The sequence below is a fragment of the Barbatula barbatula genome, assembly GCF_947034865.1.
Source record: "Barbatula barbatula genome assembly, chromosome: 23".
Taxonomy (NCBI): Eukaryota; Metazoa; Chordata; class Actinopteri; order Cypriniformes; family Nemacheilidae; genus Barbatula; species Barbatula barbatula.
Window position 1 is genome coordinate 7,202,666 of NC_136786.1, and position 13,129 is coordinate 7,215,794.

General features: G+C 41.5%; 1 protein-coding gene across 2 annotated transcripts; it reads left to right on the plus strand.

The window, feature by feature from the left end:
• Positions 1-458: 458 nt before the first annotated feature.
• On the plus strand, positions 459-12,158 carry LOC306912160 (uncharacterized protein). 2 transcript variants are annotated; one of them, XM_079488055.1, is made up of 9 exons: positions 459-2,748; positions 2,854-2,966; positions 3,328-3,414; positions 3,537-3,620; positions 4,560-4,613; positions 5,265-5,500; positions 6,055-6,214; positions 11,376-11,481; positions 11,990-12,158. In XM_079488055.1, the coding sequence occupies exons 3-7, from the start codon at positions 3,339-3,341 to the stop codon at positions 6,076-6,078; spliced, it is 474 nt and encodes a 157-aa protein (XP_079344181.1). In that variant the 5' UTR covers positions 459-2,748; positions 2,854-2,966; positions 3,328-3,338; the 3' UTR covers positions 6,079-6,214; positions 11,376-11,481; positions 11,990-12,158. The 2 variants fall into 2 exon arrangements, with proteins under 2 accessions (XP_079344181.1, XP_079344182.1); XM_079488056.1 differs by lacking the exons at positions 11,376-11,481; positions 11,990-12,158 and adding an exon at positions 6,449-8,404 and having other exon boundaries at positions 6,055-6,339.
• Positions 12,159-13,129: the final 971 nt, after the last annotated feature.

Here is a 13,129-nt window from a genome sequence, read left to right on the forward strand (position 1 = left end):
AGTATACAAAGATACAAGCTGAGCAGTTCCCACATGACTTTTATGTGACCGGAGATCAGGGAGGAGCCCTACTTGAAAATGTAAGCAGCCTTCACCAACTTTTTACGACTAAAATAACAGTAAAGGGTAAAAAAAATATTGCCAAAAATTAAACGGAAAAAACTGAATTTGCAAAAATTAAAACAGACAAAATGGAATTTGGGAAAAAATAAAACGGATTGTATAGGGCCCTACATATCACTTATGTCAAGTACAAACACGATATACCGCATGGCCCTAGTTATTACAATACAATTTTTACTTTGTAAAATAATACAAATGCTTTTTTTCTGGTGTGTCAGAAATTTGCTTGCATACAAAATTAACAATCTTAAGGTTGGCTACAAAAAGTAAACATCATTATACCCATTGGCAGAGAAGAAAACACAGAGCTGTGTCACACAGCTGGATGCCTGCAGAAGACAGGAAAAGAGAATACAAACGGCTATGGCAAAGGGTTCAAAGGAAAATGAAAAATGTGCACAGCAAAAACGCTGGTCCTAGTACTTTGCTAGACATTGGAGCACAGAATCCCAGAGACACTATGCCAGTCCAGGACTCAGGCCTAGAAAATGGAATGACTGGAGTATTTGATAGTGACAATGAGGAAATTAGGTTTTTCAAGTGAAAGTGAAAGTGACCTATTTGTCAGTTATGGAGAACCATACCTGAAATTTGCCCTCTGCATTTAACCCATCCAGAGAGTAGTGAACACACGCACAGCAAGTGGTGAACACACGTACACCCGGAGCAGTGGGCAGCTATCACTGCAGCGCCCGGGGAGCAAGTAGGGGTAAGGTGCCTTGCTCAAGGGCACCTCAGTCGTTACCTGCCGGCCCTGAGGATCGAACTGGCAACCTTCTGGTCATGAGTCCGACTCTCTAACCATTAGCCCACGACTGCCCCACAATACTGCCCCACAATACTGCCCCACAATACTGGCATCAATGCACTCAATGGTCACACACCGCTACAACATACAATGGCTGTAGACACAGATAATATGGATAGAGAATCTTCTGGTAGCGACATTGATGAAGTGTTTTTCGAGAAGACTGTAAACGTTAATATGCCCACTGAACGTTTTTCTGAGGAGTTAAGGAAATGGATCATTGACTATAACATCAAGCACAATGCTGCAGATGCACTGCTTAAAATTCTTAGGAATCAAGGTCATAAAAACCTTCCATTCACTGCTAAAACACTGTTAAAAACTGATCCGGTTGAAAGCCAAATGGTATCTGGAGTAGAATTTGTTAAATTTGGAGTGACTGAACAATTTATCTTGTGCTTGAATCGGTATACCTACAATTATGCAAGAGACATCTCTGAGCTTGAGATTTCCCTCAATATAGATGGACTGCCCCTCTTTAAGAGCACTAGTAAGTCTTTCTGGCCTGTACTCTGCACTGTACATCTAAAACCAGCAAGCACATTTCCTTTGGCCATCGCCCTTACTGAGGCCAAGCCTAAATCACTGGACTTCATTAAAGTCATAGCAAATGAGCTAAGCATTGTTCTAATGAATGGCTTTTCATGGAGAGAAAAAAGAGTCAACGTGAGATTGAGATGTATAACATGTGATGCACCAGCAAAAGCCATGCTGAAGTGCATCAAACAATTTTCGGGTTACTATGGCTGTGACAAATGCACCCAAAAAGGAAACTGGGTGGGGCACATAACGTATCAACAGGTGCATGACCTTATTTTGAGAGATGATGTCTCATTCAGAGAGCAACACCAGCCAGAACACCATCAGGAAAATACTGCATCCCCTTTCAGCAATCTCCCAATTGACATGGTCAAGTCTTTTCCTGCTGACTACATGCACCAATGCTGCCTGGGAGTGATGAGAAAAATGCTCCTACTGTGGTCACGGGGCAAGTCAGGGCATCGGCTATCGCCAGCTCAGCTGAGGGAGGTCAATCAGAGGCTAAGGAATTTGAGATGTGACATACCCCATGTATTTGCCAGGAAGCCACGCAGCTTGGATGAATTAGAGAGGTGGAAGGCCACTGAATTCAGACAGTTCATGCTCTACACAGGCAAAGTTGTTCTTCGGGGAGTCCTACCAGAAACACTTTACAGTCATTTCATGGTCTTTAGTGTGGCAATGTGTATACTAGTGTCTCCACATTTAACACAAACATTCAACATGTATGCCCATGAACTCCTCACATATTTTGTCGAACAAGGCCGTCACATATATGGCGAGGAATTTTTAGTGTACAATGTGCACTCACTGCTTCACCTCACTGCTGATGCCACCACATATGGATCATTAGACAGATGGAGTGCTTTTTCTTTTGAAAGCTACCTGCACCAGCTGAAAAAGATGGTTAGATCAGGAAACCATGTTCTAATCCAAGCAGCAAAACGGCTCCAAGAACGTTCACAGATTCCAATAGAAACAGGTGAAGAAAGACCAATTCAAATGAAACATCATAACAATGTTTACATTGTTAGCCCAACATCCTGCTGTGAAGTTCTAGAAAGCACTAACTCTGGAAAGCTCCTATGTAGAGTATTCTTGCACTTGACATCATACCTTTGCGAGCCATGTGATTCAAGGATCTATGGAGCCTTTGTTTTTTTAGGTTCTAACTTGCTACTGGCCCCGTAGAAATGCAGATGCCATGTCAAAGGCCTGTCACAGGCCAGATAAGGAGCTCTGGAAACGATATAAAATAAGAATTCTCTCAGAGACTGGTGAGAAAACTTAATAAAAATAAATTAATATGGAGGGTACACTGCCTTTACATACATAAAAATTGATTACCAAAATTATAAAACATAAATTTACTGTGTCCTTAGACAACTACAAGACAGCTAGAGAGCGAGCCAAAAAAGCTGTTGAAACATCTTATGTGGAAAGTGAGGACGATGTGGAAAACATGCGTAAGTTAGATACTGGACAGATAGTGAAGGTAAAGTTACTGTTTTTTCATTCATTATATTACTGTAAATAGTATTATGTTGTTATCAGTTAAAAAAGTTTGAAAACGCTGTAATCAGAACAAACTGCTTTATAAATTATTGTGTTTTTGAGAAAACAGTGTTTATGCATGCTTGGTGAAAAACTAAAAATGTTAAATTATTGAGAAGACGTGCATAATGAGCTTTGAAGTACAGAATGTTGCGGAGATGGAACAGCTAAAATGAGAGATTAAAAAAATTTGGAATTAAAAAGTATGTGTTGACTAAAGAAATATATATATTTCGTTTGTAGTTTATTCAGAATATAGTCATTAAAATGGACACACTCACTGTTTTATCCTGAATTAATAGGAGAAAATGAGATGCCTCCGAAACAAAGGAAAAAAACATCCATGTCTTCTCAAAACCCACCACCTAGTGTCCCTAAACCCCCAAGCTGTAAGTAACAGATTTAACTTTTGTAGGAATTTCTTGTTGATTTGATGATGTGTTGTCTGGTGTGGGTGTCAACTAGTTAACATGCAAAAAAAGCTAAGTATCAGCTTTATATCTTTTCTCAGACAAACCACCTACTGATATCACAGTCACTGCCCATCCATCTGATGAAGATGTGCCATACCTTTTTTCGAATGATCTTTTTCATGGTATGTGCATTTGATGTCTAGTTTTTTAATCTACTATATCTGTGTGTGTGTGTGTGTGTGTGTTTTTAATATACCTGTTCATTTAATGTTTTAAAAGAAGTTTATTATGCTTTTCAAAAATACAGAATAATATTATAACATGAAATATTATAACAATGTAAATGTTTTTTTACATTAATAAACATAAACATTTTATTTATATCTGTAATTAAAATCATTAACTGTTAATCCAGTCTTCAGTGTCATATGATCCTCAGAAATCATTCTAATATGATGATTCTTTATCATTTCTGGAAATAGTTGTGCTGGTTAATAGTTTTATATTTTAGCTTTAATAATTTTTTTGATCAATAAAAGGTTAAAAAGGAACAACAATTATTTTAAATGTATGTTTTCTAACAATATACACTACTGTTCAAAAGTACTGTACTTTTATTTACCAAGGATGTTTTAAATTAATAAAAAGTCATAGCACAGATTTAAATTGTTAGAAAATACTTGGATAAATGCTGTTCTTTTTAACTTGTTATTTGTCAAAGAATCCTGGAAAAAATCATAGGTTCTAAAATATATATAAATGAATCATTCTAATAATAAATCGGCATATTAGAATGATTTCTGAAGGATTACGTGACACTTAAGATTGGAGTAACAGCTGATGAGAATTTAGCTTTGAATTACATTTTGCAATGTTATTATTTTTATCTGTATTTTTGATCCAAAAAATGCAGCCTTGGTGAGTATAAGAGACTTCTTTAAAAACATCAAATGAGAGGGTGTGTATATTTTTATATATTTTTATAGCTTGTTTTAAAATTTTATTCAGGTTTTAGACCTAAATATGACTTATGCATAAGTCTAAGTAAAACATGTGGTGAAATGTATAAAGTTTGGGAATATGAGAAAATAACCATAACACAGAAAATTTTTCAATTACAGAAAATACCCATGACATCCAAGAAACCAGTCATTCAGAGGGTGCAGTAAATGCAGGTAATTGTATCTTTACACTTTTTAATTACAATATATTACTATCGACATTAGGCCAAAGCACTGCATCTGGTAACACCTTCATGCCAATGTCTATAATTTATTACCACTACTATGTACTTACATCAAACAAATAAGTACTCTTTTTTTACCCATCCCTCTTCTTCGCCTTGATCTGTCAATCCTCTTGCCTGCTGTGGCTGCAGCTCGGGCTGACAGGCGTGCTCAAACTTTTATTTACAGAGCAAATGATAAACCATTGTCCAAGTGAAGTATCTTTTATTTTTATAAAAATGCAAAAAGAAGTTATTTTGGTAGCCAAGTAATGTAATATGTGGATAGCCATTGCGTTTTTAAAATGATTTTGCATTGAGTCTGCTTTATTTGTTTTGCGCATAACTCGCACGCATGTGCATGACCTTGCTTCAAGTTTAGTCGAGTAAATAATTATCCACAATCAATCGATCCTCAATTAATCATTAACATCCCTAATATGTACATAAATTGTCCATTGTATCAAATTACATTAGTAAGTGCATACTAATTTAGGCCACCTAATATAGAGTGGGACCTATTTTTAAGTACCACGCATATGATAAAACAGAGTAAATAATTGAATGTCAAAATGCCTTTTTTTCTATCTTTATTTGTCAGATCTCCAGCAACTTATTAGGCAATCTGAGCAGCGGGTGCTGCTAGCTATAGAAAGAATGCAGACAGACGTTGCAAATTCTATTGAGCGCCTAGTTCAGGCCATTCAGCAGAACCGTCCTGTCCCTGCATCCACCTCAAAACCACCACAGGAGAACATTGAGGGGCCCTGCAAAACAATGCAGGAGCTGCAAGTGTTGCTTTTAAAACTGGAGGGCACAGAGGAAAAAAGAAAGATGGTATGTCAAAGTGATACTTCACCCCAAAATAAACATTTTGCCATTAATGTCATTTCAAACCCATAAAAGCTTTGTCTTTGGAACACAATTTAAGATATTTTTATGCATTCTGAGTGGAGGATCAGACCGAACCACTGAAAAAGCTATCCAGGCACATGACCTCAAGCACTTTTGAGTTCCGAGTAGACTTTTTTCCAACTTCATGCGTTCAGCGTAGCAATTTTTTTTTTAAATTGTAGTTTAAGGTCGAACCACTGATGTCAAGGATTATTTTACCAATCTCCTTACTTATTTGGACGTTGATTATGTTAATTATATTGCTGTCTATGGGAGGGCCATAGAGTTGTCAGAATGCATAAAAAATATCCTAATTTGTGTTTCGAAGATGAACTTTTACAGATTTGGAACGACACTGGGATAAGTGTTAAATGACAACAACTTAATTTTGGGGTGGAATAAAATGTACTTTAAGACCCATTGTGCTTTTGAAGATAATGTTTTAAATTGCAACACTAACAATTGCTTTTAAATATTTTTCTTTATATGTTACATAGATCCAGTTTTTGAGCATGGTCTGAGGCAGCAGCATCAGGGACGTTGTGAGAAGAATTCTCCGTAAAATCGCTTTGAATGAGGTCTGGTCCAATTACAGCCTGAAAGGCAGAAAAGGAAAGCTGGCCGTCATGGGAACATCCCTCCACCACATTGTTTTAAGTAAGTGTGGCGGGATGGTAAGGCGGAGAGCAAGACAACTAAAATAAACTCACTGTAGCCAACTACGCCACCTAAGGACTTTCACCCCAGGATATACTAGTGTTCAGAGGAAATCTAAACCCCAGGTTCGTTCTTTCCAGAGAGGACTGAGCCAGTTCTGCCAATTAAAACAAATGTTTATTTTATTAAAATACAATTCCTATGACAGTGACTAAAAGGTACCTTCCAATACAGTTACCAACACGGGCCAAGAAAAGGTACGTAAAAGAACAAACAATGTAAACACTACGGGCAGCCTTGGATCGTAAAAAGGCACAAACAAGGAAAAAGAATATTGCCCCACCTAAAACAGTAATCACTCACTACAACCAACCACACACACTGGTGTTGCCCCCTGAACAACAGGGAATGAGAAACTCCCTCGTGTTAAACACTGCACCCCAACAAGAGGTGGGTAAAATACCCTTTCTACGAGTGGCCACAGGAGCCCCGGGCACTTACAATAAGTACAGTTAACCACAAACAAAAATGAATAAATAGTTACTGGTTCTTCAGTGAACTTCCTCAATGGGAAGCACTTAGTCTACAAACACAGATGGGGTAAGCCAAGGACGAAAACCAAAACACCCAAATTATAGCAATCACTGAGAGAAATTGTCACAAAACGAAAACATTAATGAAAATAAAGCATTCAGAATAGAAACAAAACATTAAAAATTGAAACAAAACAGCAGCGTAATCCGGGGCAGTGCGTCTTGCCATTAAAGATACGTTTGCACTGCACAGAACTGGACGCAAGCCTGTTATACACTTCCCTCCGACAGCGTTCACGATCCATCTAGCTGCACATGAAAGGTGTAATGACTGCAGGACACAAACCTTACATTACACACTAATATTATAAAATCAGATTCTACATATCACTAATTATAAGATCACATTCCACACTGATTCAGATACCTGATCAAACAATGAATGGGAAGATATGCTTACACGGCTCAGCTGGACGCAAGCCTGTTATGCATGTCCCTCCGACTGCGTTCTCAACCAGTCTAACACATCTGTACAGGTTCTAGCTGCACTAGCACGGTGTAATGACTGCCTGAAACAAACTTTAAATTATACACTAATATATGAAAACAAACCACATAGCACTCACATACCTGATGAACCAATACCCAGACTAAATGCCCCGAACCACAGGACTCCGCTAGGAACAGGCGACCAGGATGCAAAAAAATAACGCATACCCAGCCCTTTGAATACGGCCTTTTTATTTAGAGCGCAATCATGGTAATAAGTCACCAGCCGGTTACCTGACACCACTAAATCTACTGGGTAGATACTGCCAGTTCCCTATCAAAAGCTACTCTCGATGCTGCGTTTCAAACGCTATGGGAGAACGTCTTTGTTCGACCGGTTGTGAAGCACGTGTGTCAAACACGCCAAAAATTCTTTTGGCTTTAAATAACCTCGGCAGGTAATTTGGTTAATTACACCATCACCTGCAGGTTATAAATACGCGTGGCGCAAACGCGTCTTCAGGTTCTTTTGTCTTCAAGGACCGCATTGTATGCATGTGTGTGTGTGTGAAAGCAAAGCGAAACTAGTGAAAGCAAAGCGAAAGCAAAGTTTTCTTAAGTTAAGAATAAAAATAAAGGATCATGTCTACTCCAGAACGGAGATGTGTGCCTCCGTGTCAGAGACAGCTTGACGAACTGAATAGACATGAATTCTGTTTTGAGTGTTTGGGGGTTGATCATGCCACCATGGGACTGGAGGGACTGTGCGAACTCTGTGATGTGTTCGACATCCAGGTTCTCCGTGCTCGGCGTTCTTTCTTTAAGAGCGGTCGAGCCGTCTCTCCCCCGAGCTGGGGTTCGCGGTTCAATCTAGCCGAGGCACGGGAGACGGAAGCCGTTTCTCCCATGCACTCGCCGAGCCGCGACGTCCTCACGTCCGCTTCCGAAGCGTGCCCCGGCACTTCTTCGGATCGGGCGGAGGACGAGGCATCTCTTGTTTCTGCGGGCTTGGAGAGCGCCGCCTCGGGGCGTTCCTCTCGCGACGCAAAAGCGTTAGATGAGCTGCTCGGGGAGGTGATGAATGCAGTCGACCGTCTAAAACTCGACTGGCCGCAGGAACAAGAGATCCCCAGACACTCAAAATTAGACGACAGATATCTGTCGGGTGGCCAAGGGGAGGAGCCCAAAAGTCGGGCTCTCCCATTTTTTGAGGATCTCCACGCCGAGATTTCTCGGACATGGCAGAGACCTCATTCCTCCCGTGTTTTCGTGCCGTCAACGTCGATTTATTCGACTATTGTCGGCGCGAGATCACGAGGGTACACGATGGTGCCCCGTGTGGAAGAGACACTGGCAAGTTATCTCTGCCCTGGGACATCATCATCCTTGAAAAAGCCTTCTCTCCCTACCAAGCCTTGCAGGGTTACATCTGCGCTGGTGGGGAAGGCTTTTCAGGCAGCCGGTCAGGCTGGTGCTGCCCTGCACACCATGGCGGTTCTGCAGGTATATCAGGCTGACCTGCTGCATGACGTGAGCACGGACGGGGTGATCGATGAAGGCCGTTCTATGGCTGCGTTGGTAACCACGGAGAGACACCTGTGGTTGAACCTCACGGGCATCAGGGACCGGGACCGTGCGTTCCTCCTTGATGCCCCGATCTCGCCTTCTGGACTGTTTGGTGATGCGGTTAATACTGTAGTCACCAGGTTCAGGGAGTCGAGAAAACACGAGGAGGCTTTCGTGAGGTATCTCCCCCGTCGTGCTCAAGCGTCTGGAGTGTCGGCCACCCACTCTGGACCAGTTCCCCAGTCCGGGCCAGGCACACAGTCTCGGGTGGGTCCGGTCTACCTGAGACGTGAGGTCGTCAGGCAGAGTGTGGCGAATCGCGCCCCCCCTCAAAGAGGCAGGGGAGCGGCCCACCGTGCCCCTCAGGCCACCTCGGGGAGGCCGGACTTGAGGCAGTCCATCTCCTCTAAGAAGAAGAGACCCTGAGATCAGTGTGCTCGGGACTGTGGGGGTGTGCCCCCCCAGGGAGGGGTGCTTAAAATTCCAAGAGAAATTAGAGGCTCCTCTTCGGCACCCTCACAGGGCCGCTGTGCAATCTCCGCCGCCACCGGCGTTTCGGGGATTGGCGGTCTCAAAAATGCTAAATGTTCTGTCGTCTCCTGCCATGATTCAGGACGCCGAGCGTCTGGCATCCCCCCAATTAGAGGAAGTGTCAACACCTATACCCCTTTCAGAGAAGCTGGCAGCGTGGAAACTACTGCCAGGTATCTCTCCATGGGTAGAAAGAACTATTGCCAAAGGCTAAAGAATTCAATTTGCATATCGTCCTCCGCGTTTCAACGGAGTGGTCTCAACTTCTGTCCAACCGGAGCGAGCACATCTGTTGACACAAGAACTACAAGCTCTGCTGGACAAAGGGGCCATAGAACGTGTTCCCCTATCAGACAGAATGTCAGGCTATTACAGCCGGTATTTTCTAGTTCCCAAGAAGGATGGGGGGTTGCGTCCAATTCTAGATCTTCGCGGAATGAACCGCTACCTAAAGACACACAAGTTCAAAATGTTGACAATCAAGATGATTGTGTCTCAAATTCAGTGTCACGACTGGTTCGTGACGATCGATCTCAAAGACGCATAGTTTCACATAGAGATCTTGCCACAACACAGGAAATTCCTGAGGTTCGCTTTCGGGGGCGAAGCTTACCAGTATCGGGTTCTTCCATTCGGCCTAGCCTTGTCACCCCGCACATACACAAAGTGCATGGATGCAGCTCTGGCTCCTCTGCGACTCCAGGGCATCCGCATTTTGAATTACATAGACGACTGGCTGATTTTAGCTCAGTCTCAGGAGCTAGCGCTTCGACATCGGGATGTCGTCCTAGTTCATCTCGAGACTCTCGGGTTAAGACTCAACGTCAAGAAGAGCGTTCTTTCCCCTACACAGAATACAACGTATTCCTGTGTTGTTGTCAGAGCCCATTCAACAAGGGGGGTTTCATCTTCAATGGCCTTAGCAAGAGTTGTCCCCTTGCAGCAAGTGTGTGATGCGGCGGGCTGGTCCTCTCCGCACACATTTGTCAGATTTTATAGTCTGGATGTCCACGCTACTCCAGGCTCACAAGTCCTGGAGTCTACATCCCAGAGTCACGTCTGAGGCCTCCTCTTGGCTTGTGCACACATACCACACAACCTGGGGGGGTCCAGACACCTCCAGTGCGGCGGCGTTGGTATTCTCGTTCCCATAGCGTTTGAAACGCAGCATCGAGAGTAGCTTTTGATAGGGAACGTCTCGGGTTACTTGGCTGTAACCCTGTTCCCTGAAAAAGCGGGAACGAGATGCTGCGCCTCAATGCCGCACTGTAGGCATGCCGGACGTCCTTTCAGACAAAATTGGAACCTGAAGACGCGTTCGCGCCATGCGTATTTATAACCTGCAGGTGATGGTGTAATTAACCAAATTACCTGCCGAGGTTATTTAAAGCCAAAAGAATTGTTGGCGTGTTTGACACACGTGCTTCACAACCGGTCGAACAAAGACTTTCTCCCATAGCGTTTGAAACGCAGCATCTCGTTCCCGCTTTTTCAGGGAACAGGGTTACAGCCAAGTAACCCGATACGTTCTCCAACAGGGGGAGTTATAGGGAGATTTCTATTCCACTACATAAGCTTTTCAAAGCTTCTCTTTTCCTCTTACTCATTCATGCAACTGTTTTAAGGAGAAAATGATAAACCATGTCTGCTAATAGTGTAACAATACATGAATTCTTATTGAACCGTTCGGTACAAGGCTGACGCTTCTGTAGGCCTACAAATAACAAACAAAAAGATTTGTTGCACTAACCCTATTACATTTGGAAAATAAGAGCTTAAAGTGTGTGAAATATGTCTTATATAACATTGTGATGGTGAGCTCGTTTGTTAGAGTTTTACATCTTTGTAAAACACAGCCTGTGTGCATTTTACTTTTACTTTAAAAGGACCGTTTATCCGCTCTAGGGAAAGGGAAAATAAATGGTCTGGTTTCTAATTTTACAGACATTTCATTCTTTTTGCTGTTTTGAAAACATACCGAACTGTGACACCTCTGTGTTGTATCAATGTATTAACATTTATTACTGTACCTTCTTTTCTAGGTGCATGTGCCAAACAGTTTCCCAAAAAAACTGAAAGCAAATTGATGTTTGCATTGGGGAAACCCTTAAACATGCACCTCATCGTGCCAAGGTGGCCATTACACCTGTAAGTTGTTATGTTCACTGAGCTATTATTCACTCTGAAGAATTTTCTATGTTTTTGCTTAAACCTATATAAAACATCATCATATTTTTAAGGTAGACAAAGAGAATCCAAACCAAACAAAGGAGAAAAATATGTACTTTCTCAAAATAATCCAGTGTTAAAAATCTTGCAAAAGTATGTGAATCTTTGTTTTCAGTACCTGATCTGACCCACTTTTGCAGAAATAACTGCAGCTAATGGAATTCATTCCATCCATGATAGCCAGCTGTCCATGATACTACCAGCGCTCAAATTTCTCCTTTAAATTAACTTCTAATCCTAGAGATTAACTTCTTAATGTACTATTAAATAAACTACCCAAATAAGTGTATATTTTTATCTTCTGTTTGGATTTGCTTTGTTAACATGCAGGACTTTTTTGTTTTACCTATCCAGAAATGTAGAAAAGATATTCAAACATAAGTGAAGTGATTTGAAAATACTTTTTCTTTTCTTTTTTATTTGACAGGAAGGAGAAGGAAATCTTGGCACATCTCTTGATGACAGAGACAGAGACAGAGACAGAGACAGAGACAGAGACAGAGACAGAGACAGAGACAGAGACAGAGACAGAGACAGAGACAGAGACTGACTGACACACACACACACACACACTAAGACGTTTTGTTAAGTGTAAGTTTTCATGGCAACAAAGCCAATTTGAAATAAATATAATTCTTTTTGATATCTCTGTCTATTCTCCCCTTATTCGTGATTAGGTTCTGCAGTACCTGTATAAAAGAAGTGCTGCAGTAACAGTAAAGTTTGATCCCCTTAAGTTACTTGTAATGTTACTAAAGGTTTTATATAATTCAGATATAAATAGGAACCTAAATAGAACCAGGAAATCGCATTTTAGGTTGGTCCCTAGAACATATTGAAAATGTAATAGGAATCTACAGGGAAAGTCCTAAAAATTTCCTGATTGTCTTGTGAAGGTCCTTACCCTTACATCCTTAACACCAGCGGGGACGTTCTGGGAACGTAAAATTTCCTAAGAAAAGGAAATGTTATTAGGAATTTTTTTCCTAATAATGGAAACATTATAAATTTCCTAATAATGTTCTTTAAAGGTCCCCAAATAACGTCCCCCTAACCTTTAAAGAACTCCACATCATAACCTTCTCAGAACGTTCTGGGAATGTTACTAGACAACGTACTTAACACCAGTGGGGACGTTCTGGGAACGTTCAATTTCCTAACAAAGTATGGTCTCCTAAACATTCCAAGAACGTCCTGAATTTTCTTTAAAGGTCCCCAAATAACGTCCCCCTAACCTTTAAAGAACTCCACATCATAACCTTCTCAGAACGTTCTTGGAATGTTACTAGGCAATGTCTTGAACACCAGTTGGGACGTTCTGAGAACGTTCTGGGAACGTACAATTTCTATCGGGGCCCGGGCCTTGACAAGGATGCTCGGATGCTCAGTGAGATAGTTTAACCTTTGTCTACCTTTCACATGTGATATTTGTTTAATATAAACTCACTTTTTTTGTGTCAAAACTCTAAAACGAGCTTTACCTGTGCCGACATGCAGGGGCGCAACTACTCAGTGTTAGGGGGGTATGCAGAAACTGTTTTGGCGCCCCCCAAATAAAAAAGTGTGC